The sequence below is a fragment of the Doryrhamphus excisus genome, chromosome 20 (genome assembly GCF_030265055.1).
Source record: "Doryrhamphus excisus isolate RoL2022-K1 chromosome 20, RoL_Dexc_1.0, whole genome shotgun sequence".
Taxonomy (NCBI): domain Eukaryota; kingdom Metazoa; phylum Chordata; class Actinopteri; order Syngnathiformes; family Syngnathidae; genus Doryrhamphus; species Doryrhamphus excisus.
In genome coordinates this window covers 12,693,050-12,706,663 of record NC_080485.1, presented here as the reverse complement: position 1 = coordinate 12,706,663, position 13,614 = coordinate 12,693,050, and the positions used below count along the sequence as shown (strand labels likewise).

At 45.1% G+C, this 13,614-nt stretch overlaps 1 protein-coding gene and 1 long non-coding RNA gene across 7 annotated transcripts in view; one reads left to right on the top strand and one right to left on the bottom strand.

Annotated features, from left to right (window-relative positions):
* Nucleotides 1–4,797, bottom strand: part of LOC131108273 (uncharacterized) — a 23,996-nt gene extending 19,199 nt beyond the window's left edge. The window contains exons 1-2 of the long non-coding RNA XR_009120442.1: nt 4,378–4,797; nt 3,328–3,380 (exon numbers count right to left, since the gene is read on the bottom strand). This is a non-coding gene — a long non-coding RNA (uncharacterized LOC131108273). The remainder of the gene's footprint in view (nt 1–3,327; nt 3,381–4,377) is intronic.
* atl2 (atlastin GTPase 2) lies at nt 4,478–13,614 on the top strand. 6 transcript variants are annotated; one of them, XR_009120439.1, is made up of 15 exons: nt 4,478–4,603; nt 7,530–7,690; nt 7,779–7,991; nt 8,090–8,227; nt 8,294–8,398; nt 8,470–8,520; nt 8,602–8,658; nt 8,726–8,818; nt 8,886–9,024; nt 9,106–9,233; nt 9,306–9,362; nt 9,443–9,514; nt 10,318–10,749; nt 11,046–11,293; nt 12,075–13,614. XR_009120439.1 is itself a non-coding variant. In XM_058059178.1 (14 exons), exons 1-14 carry the CDS (start codon nt 4,531–4,533, stop codon nt 12,195–12,197), a joined length of 1,839 nt encoding a protein of 612 aa, XP_057915161.1. In that variant the 5' UTR covers nt 4,478–4,530; the 3' UTR covers nt 12,198–13,614. The 6 variants fall into 6 exon arrangements, 5 of the variants coding, with proteins under 5 accessions (XP_057915161.1, XP_057915159.1, XP_057915160.1 ...); XM_058059178.1 differs by lacking the exon at nt 11,046–11,293 and having other exon boundaries at nt 8,093–8,227; XM_058059176.1 differs by having other exon boundaries at nt 8,093–8,227; nt 11,046–13,614.

The following is a 13,614-nucleotide window of genomic DNA, read 5'->3' as shown; positions in this document are numbered from 1 at the left end:
TGTCATGATGTGCTATATATATCACTATATGGTACACATATGGTACACATCACTATGGGACACATAATGTCATTGTATGGTCATATCACCTCGTACTTTGGTACGGGACAATAAATAAATAAATTTAAAATAAAAAAAAATAAAAAAAATTAAACTGTATTATGGAAAGCAGGAAGTGAACAAATGTAACAGTTACTGATTGTAAAAGTACCAGATGGAGGGGTAGGATTTAATAAGCTTTGCTTCTTCCTACTCCTTTTGGACATGTGGAACTGTGAACTGATTATGTGATGCATTCAATTGTAATCTGATGCATGTTCAAATGAAATAAAACCATTACCATTACCATAGTGAGTTACTTCTGCTCAATGCCACAAAACTATAGGGTTATGCAGAATTATACTATTTATACTAGTATACAGTTCATGTTTACTTCAAAGGTAGTGTAAATTGCCAGTCGCGTTCACTGCTTCGGTTCACATGGTAGTTCATACTGTGAAGGCCGGGCTGCGTCTCCCTGCAGGACGGAGCGAGAGAGCGTGAGTGAACAAGCGTCTCCGTGCTCCGTGTTACCTGGGAGGCGGCGCCTTGCCACTCAGTTATTTTGCACGGACAAAAGTCCTGACAGCAGAAGTGTGGAGAGAGTGATGAGACCCCCCGCTGCTGCTGCTGCTGCTGCCGTGCCAACTAAACCTGAGCTTCGGAGACTCCTTTCTTGGCTTGGCTTTTCATGTTTCCTGCCCCCAAGGGCCCCGGTGCCTCCAGGGGCTCCGGGCCTATAGTTTACTAACGTGCTGCTCTGGTAGGACTAGTTACATATTATTTCAGTATGATTGAAACAATAAGGGGCGGCACGGCGGTCTAGTGGTTAGCGCGCAGACCTCACAGCTAGGAGACCAGGGTTCAATTCCACCCTCGGCTATCTCTGTGTGGAGTTTGCATGTTCTCCCCGTGCATGCGTGCACATTCCAAAAACATGCTAGGTTAATTGGCGACTCCAAACTGTCCATAGGTATGAATGTGAGTGTGAATGGTTGTTTGTCTATATGTCCCCTGTGATTGGCTGGCCACCAGTCCAGGGTGTACCCCGAAGACAGCTGGGATAGGCTCCAGCACCCCCGCGACCCTCGTGAGGAAAAAGCGGTAGAAAATGAATGAATGAATGTACATTTATGTCAGGAGTGTCCAAAGTGTGGTCCAGGGGCCATGTGTGGCCCTTACCTTGTTTTTATAGGGCAACAGCACATTGTAGAAATACAATTTAACAGGAAAAATACTAATTAAAAAGAAAAATAAAGCAAAAAATATAAAAATGTAAAAAAATAAACTGAAATATTGATATAATATTGATGATTCATCTGCATGCTTTGCTTTGCTGGAGTTTGGACGTCCCTATTTATCCCCTATCCAACATTTTGGAGCCAGTTGCATTAGGTTCTGAAAGTGATGACGTATAAAGTTGGTCTAAAACTATCACTGTTCATGAAAAGGTCGAAATATTGATATCAATCTTAATGTTACCTTTACATGAAGTATACCAAAATGGTTCTAATTTTGCATATTTAACCTGGTAAGCTAACTACAGTTCCTGATCCGTCCTGTGACTAACAACACAAAAATCCTAGCCTATACTGCCACCGTGTGGTTAGTAGTGGCAATGTTTTTTCCAGTGATTTGATAAAAGTATTTTCACATTTTTGCCACTAGAGGGAGCCCTCTTATCAACGTTATTAATCCCAGGCTGCAAAAAACTATAAGGTTAATTTGAATCTCATTTAAAGTGAGTAAGTTTTCATATTAGTGCTCTCAGAAAACAAAACAGACTTCTCATAGACTGCCACAAGATGGTGCTGTGCTTCTCTTTATATATTCTATACTTCCTAAATGTCATTCCTAATCCCTGGATGGAGCCAGATATGAGGGGATGTCCCGGATCACCTGGTCCAACAGCCAGCCAAATCCAGAAGTGAGAGTAAGGTTATTTCAGGCCGTGCAGCTTTTAAGCTCTTATCTGTTTGCCCACCACTTGTCCTTGTCTTCCTCTTTATGGCTGTGTCAATAACGCCATGTTGATATATCGACTTGTGTCTGCGTGTGTGTTGTAGGAAGGGTTAAAAAAGCATTCTGTGACTATCTGGTCCACAGAAATCCCCAGAGAAACGATGATCATATAAATATGAAAAAATCTACACCCATTGGACAAATCATTAGGTACGCCTGTTAGTTCATTCATTCATTTTCTACCGCTTTTTCCTCACGAGGGTCGCTGGGGTGCTGGAGCCTATCCCAGCTGTCTTCGGGCGAGAGCCGGGGTACACCCTGCACTGGTCGCCAGCCAATCACAGGGCACATATAGACAAACAACCATTCACACTCACATTCATACCTATGGACAATTTGGAGTCGCCAATTAACCTAGCATGCTTTTTTTGGAATGTGGGAAGAAACCGGAGTACCCGGAGAAAACCCACGCATGCACGGGGAGAACATGCAAACTCCACACAGAGATGCCCGAGGGTGGAATTGAACCCTCGTCTCCTAGCTGTGAGGTCTGCGCGCTAACCACTAGACCGCCATGCCGCCCGCCTGTTAGTGTGAGTTGTGTAAAAAAAAACACTCTGCTTTTGCAAAGGTAATTAATGTGGTTGTGGAATTGCATTGCATCGTATTTCTGACATATTTGGATCTTCCAATAAAGGACCCCACCCTGATGTTCCTTCCTGCCCGACCCCCCCTAAAAGACACCCACCCCTCCTCTCCAGCGGAGAAGAACTTGTCAAAGGATTAGAAAGCGCTGCAAAAAATGCCCGCGTCCTATTTGTGCTCCTCTGTAGGCAGATGGTGTTTCCATCATGTCAACAGCTGTGTAAACGCTCCGAGTCACTTTCAACTCATTGAGGTATAAAGCGTGTGCTTGCTTAAAGCAGGTAAAACCACCATCAAGCGAGAGGGTGAATATATATAACGTGTTTAAAAACACAGCAGATAGGTCTTATCTTTACAGCGTTTGTGAAAGCGTGCTCAAGCTTAATGAGAGTCGGGAGTAAGTATGATTCAGTGTGTATACAACAGCTTCTATACTGTGAAACAATGGCTGAGTACACAGTCATATTTACACTAGAAAACGGCAGGCTGCTACAGTGGAGCAATGCTACAATATAAGAGTGCCCTCGACATGAGAGCGTGTAAACAATCCAGTTGAACTATTTTTCAATTTCCTCCAAGATGAATGGCAGGGAAATTGAGTGATTGCAGATAAGAACCTTATGGCAGGGGCTACTTTAAGGGAAGAACAACAAACGTTAACCAAACATTAGTGTGGATTACCTGTAAGAGTTGAAAGAATCATCCGTGAAGGGTTAAAGTTGCTAAGGTGACACCTGGAAAGGAAACAATACATTTAGTCAATTATGATTTCCATTAAAGCGGACCTATTATGCTCATTTTTTGGCCCTTTGTATTCAGTTGTGGACTCCTATAGAGCAGCTACACACAATAACCAGCACAGACAGCTTTCTAGTTCGTACAGAATCTGCACCTATTCAGCTGTATTTCTTTGGATTCCCTTTACATCCAAAGAAATACTTTTTATTAGGCATTGCTAGCAACGTAAACACAGAAGCAGAGCTTGGGGAAGGACAGAGAGCTTATCTGGCAATCTTACTGACACGCCCATATAAGGACGTCCGCCCCTCTGTGATATCACAAAGGCGCAGTTTTACCACGCCTTTTGAAACCGAGCGTTTTGAGCCATCCCAAATTTCTTTCAGGGCTCACTTCGAAATGCGCAAACCTCACCACCATGCCCCCCCCCCCTCCCTTTAAGTATGAAATCTGAAAAGAAATGACGAGTTGGTACGATATATTGAGGTTTCCATTTCCAGTCATCCATTTTCTCACTAGGGGGTATGCTGGAGCCAAGGTCGGGAAGAAGCAGGGTACACCCTGGACTGGTCGCCAACCAGTCAACAGGTTTCATTTTCATTTATTTTAAGATGAATTAATTCATTTATCATCATCCCATTACTATTGCAAACAAGACACCCCTATTGTTTACAAATTCCGGGTATAAATGAGTCAAATCGTAGTTTTTGCTGTCTTACTTATTTTGCTATCAATTGTGTGTCATAAAAAGGAATAGGAGAATAATAGTATTATTTAGTTGATATTACATTGTCACATTATTTACAAATTGTTAAATTGATCACAAATCAATTTGCTGTAATGATAATCTAATAATCATGATCAACAAATTTAAAGCCATTTAATGATTGTATGAATTGTATTTGCTACGCCCCTGGTTGACCCAAGCTAGTTTCCTGAGTTCGTTGAAAATAGAAACACCATTCTAAATGTCACAAACTTGACTTTTACTACCTTCCGTCGTCTTTGATGTGAATGAAAATATGTTGAGTTTAAATGTTCTTTTTCAAGCGACAAAAACAAGCAGCGTTAGGTGCATGGCGAACCCCGGCGGCGGGACACAAATGCATGCTGTGACGTCAGCACGGCTGTTAGCTGAGTTCCAAGATGGCGGAGGTGAGCGGGCTGAGGAGCAGAAATCACTTCGAGCCCAACTGTAAAAGCCGAGTCGCCGAGAAAGGTAAACACTCTTCATACAGCCGTTCGGGTTGAGCTCGCGAACTGTGTGGCGTACGAAACCAGGAGAGGGGAGTCTAAACTCGAATAGAGACTTGTTCGGGTTTGTCTTTGTCACGAACAGACTCGCGCTCCCGTTAGCCTCCAATGCAGCGCGGCGTCCACTCAAGGAAAACACGCCGCTAATGCGGACTAACTAACTAGCATAATCCGGATAGCTCCCGTGTTAGTTAAAAAAACAAACACACATTCAAGTGAAAACCGGAAACACGAGCCCAAAGCGGGGACGCCTGTCGCCCGTCAACTGCCACTTTCACCTGGGCACCACTCAGCAGGCGTCCGCCCGGGCTGTGCACCCCTTCCGGGGGGCGGCAGTGGTACCTTTGTACGGTTTCCTCTGGATGAAGTTATCCGACAACACACAAACAACACTCGGCGTTAAACCCCACGGTTCTACAAATGGAGCCGGGTATTTTTAAATGGCCTATTATTAGTGCACTCGCAGAGCATCCATGTAACGAGGCTAATGTTTTCCTGCTCCGTGATCCCTGGTGGGGCTCAGCTTGGCTACTTAACAATATATTAGTGTAGTGTGTTTTTGTTTTGTTTTTGTTTTTGTTTTGTCCAAAACAAACTGTTTCCATTTGAAATGATTCACTGTCATCGCTTGTATAATAAGTTACATTATACATGATAGCCATTGCATGCACCTGCACGTGCAAGTATATCCAAGCTTCTTATCATACGATAATCTAAAGGCGTGGGATTAACTAAGCCTTGCTTCTTCCTACTCCTTTTTAGATATGGATTGTGCAAGTGTAAACATGTTTCATGTAACCTGTTAAGCATGTTAGAATTATTATATTATTATTACTGGGGGCAAATATGAATGGCACAAATGACGATTGGCAAAAATGTGAGGTAACCATCACCGTGGGGATTTGGGGATTTTCTTAGCAGATTGGTGTGGCGAAATCCTAGACTAGAGGCTTGCTGGAAAGTGTGAAAACTGATCTTGAAATACATGAGTGATGTGATTTTGAGCAGTGTGTTGGGAAAAAGTGGCACATTATTTATTCAGAATGTTTTGGAACTATGCTGGGAAAATTCAATAACGCTACTATGATAATATACAAGGATATGATGCACCAAAATCAATACTTGTATAATAGTGTCCAAAGTAGTGACTGGTCTTGGCGTGGAATCGCTTATAATGCATAGAGATGATGATGTCAACTTTCATACGAACATGCTGACATGATCTGCTGCTGCTGCTGCTCTTATTGTGCACTTTGTCCTCTTGATTGCTACACTGGCTACCATTGGACATTTGCCCCGCGTGTGTCCAGAGAGGCCAGGAACAGGTGGATCTTTTGGTGGTGGATTACCGTGGGGTTTTCACTTCCTGTAGTTTGCTTTCTGTGGATTCAATCAGTTGTAGTCACTGCTCTTGTCTCTTATTTGTGGAAATCATGTAAACAGCGAGGATGTTGCCGTGGCGCCGACTGGACAGTTTTGCATTGCAAACCGTGCTAAGCGCACTTCAACCACGCTGCCAAACATCCAAGTCAAGTGGTTAACGTTTAAAATAACACGTGGCTTCATGACACAAAGAATGGCTTCACGGGATGATGATTTTAGAGTAAATGTCAGCGATTGCACAAACGTGTTTGAGTCCAATGTGGGTTTAAATTCCAGGAATGTTGGTATTTAACGGTCTACACAAGCTCTTTTGTAAGTAGGCAATATTACCTTATCTCGGGACTGCAAGGAACACCTAATTAAAACAAATGGTTCCCTTCCCCACATATTAATAATGCTGTGCTCTATCCGCCATTTACTGAGCAGTGTTTCAAACCCTGCTGAAGAAGCTTTAGCAAGAATCTTCAGTGTTGAGACGTTTATGCTAGCAACTTTTCCCTTTTTGTTCCACAACAAGAGGAAGGGTTGCTTTGTCCGAGCCAGTAAGTCCCGAGTAGTCCATCACTCGCAAAACAATGTGAGAAACTGTCCATATTTAGAGTGGCGACAAGAGAGGAGCCGGCACCGGGATTAAGAAGTTCTAGCTGGTGCTGCCCGGTATGGTTTTAAAGAAAGTGATGCGTGACGGAGTGACGGTGCCTCGTGTGTAAGGAACACACTCATCCTGCGCTGACCTTTTTTAGTGTGTTCACGGAAAAGCAGGCCAGTTAACATCTGCTCAGCGCTACCAGAAGATAAGACTTGAAGGGGGGGGGGCTAATTTTAGTTCCCCCTCCTTTTTCCAGTTGAGCTGATGAGTTGGACACACGCTATCGTACATTATCGAGAATTAACGTAGCATACTCTTGCTTGTGTCGTGTGTGTGCGTGTGTCTCGCTGACATTGAGCGGTGATTTAAAAAGTACGGTACTCTTAAATGACGGACATTTGCAAGCAGAGCGACGCAACCGCCAGAGAATGGGACGGAGTGTTTTAGTGAAGGATTTGAATTATTTAAAGTCATAATGAGCGGGAGTTCCTGCCGTTACGGTGAGTGGTTGTTTTGCTGATGCACTTAAACGTAATTTATCTGTGCTGTGGGGAAACTATGATGCGCATTTGAATGAATGGCTAATTCACTGAATTATATCAACGTGCACCCCCGGCACTTATAGTGGGTTTTAGGGAATGAGGAAGTGTTTTAACTTTGTGGTAACAATTGTAAACACTGCCCTCGCTCTCTGTGGTCTGGTGTCCCTTTTTGCCGGCCCTGTGTGATTTCCAGTGCACTGCTATTTTTGAGCATGACCTAGATCGCTGCACCATGGTGGATAAAGGAATCGAGCGCAGCAAAGAAGACGGGGATGTTCCTCTGACGTTTATAGTTTTGGTCCAAGGAGGAGAGTTGGCTGCCTCGTCCAATTCATCAAACCTTACTCTCTCTCTCTGCTTTGTCCTGGTGTCGCCAGGCCCGAGGGTCGAAGATGTCCCGATTGTGCGACACAGTCGGAAGTCTCTCACGAGACCAGGGGACCTGGACGGTGACTTGCTTACCGGGGAGATGAACTCCAACCGGGGCACGGGGGTGAGCCTCACCCCTTCGCCAGATGAAGGCATTCAGGATTTACTGGTGAGACGTTCAACGTCATAAATGGCCCACTTTGCACTCGTGCACGTTGTTAAGCGTGTTCTTTATTAAGTAAACTTACCGCATTCAGGTTGAAGACGTGGAGGAAAAGGCCCAGCCCGTCCAGATCCTCCTAGCCAATGAGGAGGAGCACAGCTTCGAACTGGACGCCGCCGCCTTGGAGCGGATCCTGCTGCAGGACCACGTGAAGGACCTTAATGTGGTGGTGGTGTCGGTGGCCGGTGCGTTCCGCAAAGGCAAGTCCTTCCTGCTGGACTTCATGCTGCGATACATGCACAATCAGGTGAGGACACAAGTATGTACTATATAATGTACTATATACGTATACAATAGTATTTGTATTAATTACCATTGACATTTCTCATCTTGTTCACATCACTGCAGCAAAGCGAAGAGTGGATGGGCGGCAACGACGACCCCTTGACCGGCTTCACTTGGAGAGGAGGCTGCGAGAGGGAGACCACGGGGATCCAGGTCTGGAGCGAAGTCTTTGTGGTGGACAGGCCAGACGGCAGCCAGGTAGGACTTAATATTTGAGGATGCGCGATTCGACGGGGTGCGTCATTACGACCGTACCATTCCTAGGTGGCCGTCCTCCTGGTGGACACCCAGGGAGCCTTCGACAGCCAGTCCACCATCAAGGACTGCGCCACAGTGTTTGCCCTCAGCACGATGACAAGTTCTATGCAGGTTTGTCATAGAACTAAACAAGAACATTTAAAGGAACATGCTCGAATTTACGTGTGTTCATTCCTTGTCAGGTGTACAATCTCTCGCAGAACATTCAGGAGGACGACTTGCAGCATCTTCAGGTTTTTGTCACCTTCTACATAATAAACGTTCTGGGTTGAGTTTGATCATTTGTCTTCATCTCTGTTTGTTTTTTGATGTAGCTCTTCACAGAATATGGCCGCCTCGCCATGGAAGAGATCTACTTGAAACCTTTCCAGGTATTCGCAACTTGCGTACAAATAGCTGACTAGTATTTTCATTTTGGTGAAATATTTGCTTTGTCAGTCCCTCATGTTCCTGATTCGCGACTGGAGTTTCCCCTACGAACACAGCTACGGCCTGGAAGGAGGCGACGCCTTCTTGGAAAAACGACTTCAGGTGAGTCATCACAACAGGAAGATCTTGAAACATTAAGTGATGGGCGTGATGTCGCATGCACCAACAGGTCAAGCAGCACCAACACGAGGAGTTGCAGAACGTCCGGAAGCACATCCACTCCTGCTTCTCCAACATCGGCTGCTTCCTGCTGCCTCACCCGGGCCTCAAGGTGTCCACCAACCCTTACTTTGACGGGCGGCTGAGAGGTGGGAACGTCTTCCAAGTGAACAAGCGTCGACAACTATGACGCCAAAAGGGAAAACAATTCCATCTTTTGTGTTTTGTAGACATTGATGGGGATTTTAAGGAGCAGTTGTCCCAGCTGGTGCCTCTCCTACTGGCGCCCGAGCGGCTTGTGGAGAAGGAGATTGGAGGCAACAAAGTCACGTGTCGAGATCTTGTGGAGTACTTCAAGGTAAGGAAGGAAGGAAGTAAGGAAGGAAGTAAGGGAGGAAATGTAAACATGTCCCCTCCAATGTCTCTTCAGGCGTACATAAAGATCTACCAAGGCGAAGAGCTTCCACATCCAAAGTCCATGCTGCAGGTTGGTGTCGTTTTCAACTCTTAACCTTTTTGCTTCATACAATCTTAATGTTGTTGCTTTTTTTTTTTACTGTTTCCAAGGCGACGGCTGAAGCAAACAACTTGACTGCTGTGGCAGGAGCCAAAGACATGTACAGCAAGAACATGGAACAGGTTAGGGTGTTGTTAAAAGCCATTGCATCATTCATTCATCTACAGCTTTTCCTCACGAGGGTTGCGGGGGGTGCTGGAGCCTATCTCAGCTGTCTTCGGGCGTGAGGCGGTGTACACCCTGGACTGGTGGCCAGCCAATCACAGGGCACATATAGACAAACAACCATTCACACTCACATTCATACCTATGGACAATTTGGAGTCGCCAATTAACCTAGCATGTTTTTGGAATGTGGGAGGAAACCGGAGTACCCGGAGAAAACCCACACATGCACGGGGAGAACATGCAAACTCCACACAGAGATGGCCGAGGGTGGAACTGAACTCGGGTCTCCTAGCTGTGAGACCTGCACGCTAGCCACTCGACCGCCGTGCAGCCATTTTAATATTATGACTTCATTCATTCATTAATTTTCTGCCATAGGAGCCTAGCCCAGCTGTCTTCAGGCGAGAGGCGGGGTACACCCTAGACTGGTGGCCAGCCAATCACAGGGCACATATAGACAAACAACCATTCACACTCACATTCATACCTATGGACAATTAACCTAGCATGTTTTTGGAATGTGGGAGGAAACCGGAGTACCCGGAGAAAACCCACGCATGCACGGGGAGAACGTGCAAACTCCACACAGAGATGGCCGAGGGTGGAATTGAACCCTGGTCTCCTAGCTGTGAGGTCTGCGCGCCAACCACTAGACCGCCCGCCATTGCATCATGTGTTTGACCATAAGTTAGCAATACCTGATATTTAACTGACTGTAATTGAACAAAGACCCGCTCACCTGTTGTTTTCATGCCAGGTCTGTGGCGGCGACAAGCCCTACATCGCCCCCGCCGACCTGGAGCGCTGCCACGAGGAGTTCCGCGAGCACTCGGTGCGCTACTTCCGCTCGGTGAAGAAGATGGGCGGCGATGAGTTCTGCCAGCGCTACCAAAGCCAGCTGGAAGCCGAGCTGGACGAAGCCTTCGGAAACTTCTGCAAGCACAACGACGGCAAGAACATCTTCTACGCCGCCCGCACGCCCGCCACGCTCTTCGCCGTCATGTTCGTGGCCTACGTGGTGTCCGGCGTGACGGGCTTCATCGGCCTGAGCACGCTGGCGGCTCTTGCAAACCTGGTCATGGGCCTGGCGTTGATGTCGCTCTGCATCTGGGCCTACGTCAAGTACTCCGGAGAGTTCCGTGAGGTGGGAACCATGATAGACCTGGTGGCTGAGACGCTGTGGGAACAGGTAAGTGAAGGCATCATGCGTTTTTTTTTTTTTTTGGAAGTATTGTTTCATGTTCAGCCCAGTCAGGACCCATGTGACCTGCACATGTGTCCACCCCTCCCCACCCGGCCTGCCATCTTCACTTCCTGTCTTCTTTCTTCCATTTCCTGCCACCAGTACAGTGTTTATGTGGTATTCTTTTCTTTCTTCCTTTCCTTTAATTTTTTGAAATCATCTTTCTTGAGCCTTCTGGATCTTTCCTCCCCTCGCCGTTCTATCTTAACACTCCTCTCCCTCCCCTCCGCTGTGCTTCTCAGGTTTTTTCCAAACTTTGCGAGCGCGTCACGAGGGGCGTGCCGTGGCCCGCCGCCCTGCTGGCGGGAGCGACGCCGGGCCTGTCGGCTCTGTCCCCCCCCAACAACAACCGCTACTACCATCACCACCACAGGAAGAGCCGCTAGACCACCTTGTCTTGTCTTTTGTTCACGTTCAGGCCCGGAAGGTCGTTGGGATTCTGTCTTTGTACCGTCAGCAGGCCCCCCGCGCCCCATCGCAGAATCTCACGGTTCCTATTCGTCTTACTCTCAGTGTGGGGGGGAAGGATGTCTGCTGCTTTCATGGCATTTTTCCTGTTAGGATCACTTTGTCTGTTCGGGTCCTTTTTACGGGGGGGGCGTCTGTGCTGTGCATGCTCCAGCACAACTGCCTGTTTTGTTTGTTTGTTTGTTTGTTTGTTTTCCCCTCCAATCTCAGGCCAAGTCCACACATACCGTACTATCATTTACTTTTACTTTCACCACCGTAGCTAAAACTCTTATACAAGTCATCAATTCTACACAAAAGCGTGGGTGGCACAATAACCCATAATAGCAATAAAATTAAAACAGGAATGTTAACAGGCAATTATTTTTTGTAAGGGGGAAAATCTTAAAAATAAAAAATAAATACAGTATAGGTAAAATACCGAATGTAAAATATTTTTTAAAGTTTTTTTTTTCAATTCTGCATGTAAAAATATTTTTTTAAGTTTTGTACTATACAGTATGACTGTAAAAAAATATTGAAATCTGTAGGTAGAGGTAGAATGTTATACAATATGTACAGTATATGTGTAAACAAAAGTACAGTATGTAAATGTTTTTTTATAGCATGTACGTTTAAAAATGTGTATATTAGTATGTAGTATTAAAAAACTATATATATATGTTGGTGAAGTTGGAGGGGTGGGAGCAGTACTGTGTGTAAATATGTTAATGTAGCGAGAGAGACGTGGCCTGGGAGTGTCTCACTATTTGGCAGGAAGTGTTCCTCACTAGCGGGCCTGTGTGCTGTGTGTTGTGCTACAGGTTCTCAAGCCGCTCAGTGAACATTATATGGAAGACAACGTGCGACAGACGGTGGTCAACTCGCTCAAAGCCAGCCTGACAGAGCCCAGCTCGCAGCAGCACGCCAAGTTAAAGACGCACTGACGCACTCCCCCCCCCCCCCCCTTCACTGTCCTTACTTCCTTCCTGCCTGTTCAACGTGCGAAACATAGTTCAAGAAACACCAAAGCTGACCTCCCTCCTCATCGTTGTTATTCTCCTTGCTGTGGCCTTTTGCCAAAACCACAACAACCGTCCTGTCCTGTCTGTCCATCACGTCTTCTTTGGCGCTTCAGGTTAAGGAAGCCACTTCTCTCAAACATGGATGTAAACGTGCTGCCTTCAAGTTCACCCCCCCTTTTTTCCTGCTGTTCATTTGTTTCAAAGCACAACTTTCACCTTTAGCAGAGTCAGGAATCAAGAATGTGAATTGTTTTGACAATGTTACCAAGAATCACTAATAAATACATAAGGTGCGTTTATGTATGTATAGTTTAGTCAAACTGGTCGCCCCGCTTATTAGAATTCTATCAAGCTTCCATTTTGTTTCGTTTTTTAGAGTTGACCACCTTTTTAGTAGTGTGCTAATAAGATAAGCTACAAGCTCTTAAGAGGCCAACTCTGCTGCCTTTAACATCGCCCTTAACATTTTTAGTGTTCTAGTATAGTTCAATTCATTGTATAAACGCCTATTGTTGACATGTAACACAAAAGTAGTTTTAAAAGCAGTTACACTGGATGTTATCTTGCGAGCTAAAGGAAATTAGCTTAGTTTTGAAGGCTAACATTTTTGTTTTCAAAACGCCTCGTTTTGTCCAAAAGGTTTAGTCCAAGCACTATTTCTCACCTCATAAAATTATTTGTAAACATTTATTAAATGCAAGCTGTGGCGTAATTAGCTAAAATTTGTGATATTTTAGTGCTGCTAGTGTAGCGGTAGCTACTTCCGGTCTCCATGCTAATTAAAGCTAATTTGCCGCACTCTAGTTGAAGAAAAGGCTACCTTTTCCAACTTTGCACCCCACCGGAGAAAAAACGGTTTATCGCTAAAGTGTCAAACTCGTTTTTGCCCTTTAATCGTCGCACTTGTTTGATTCTCAGGAGCTAATAGAAGAACGTCAGTCACTTTTAGTTCGATCGGTGATCACGTCGTTACTCAAACTCAAGCGCCAGTCTTCGATGTTTATTTTACCCTTCTCTTGTGATTGCATGTTGAAACTGTTAGATATTTAAATAAACTTTGTATACGTTTTCTAGCCAATCAAGGTGACGACGACTTTCTGTTTGGGGTCAGTTTAACAGAACTGCTGTAGATGAGGTTTTTCTTTTGGTTTGTTTTTTGACCGGTTAAACTTGTCCTGTTTGGGAGGACGATAGAAAATTAGCAAAAAGTGATGATTGGGTTGATTTGAGTGGTGGCTGAGAGGTGTGTGATGCCTATCCACATTTTTAAAAACACATTTGTGGTATAATTTATTTTTGAATAAAGTGTTTACCTTAAGAATAAAAATCATACAACTCA

Coding starts and splice junctions, on each gene's coding strand:
- atl2 (XM_058059175.1), top strand. CDS start 4,531: ATGGCGGAGGTGAGCGGGCTGAGGAGCAGAAATCACTTCGAGCCCAAC. Junction 8,521..8,601: donor ACGACTTGCAGCATCTTCAG/GTTTTTGTCACC, acceptor TTTTTGATGTAG/CTCTTCACAGAATATGGCCG. Junction 9,515..10,317: donor ACAGCAAGAACATGGAACAG/GTTAGGGTGTTG, acceptor TTTTCATGCCAG/GTCTGTGGCGGCGACAAGCC.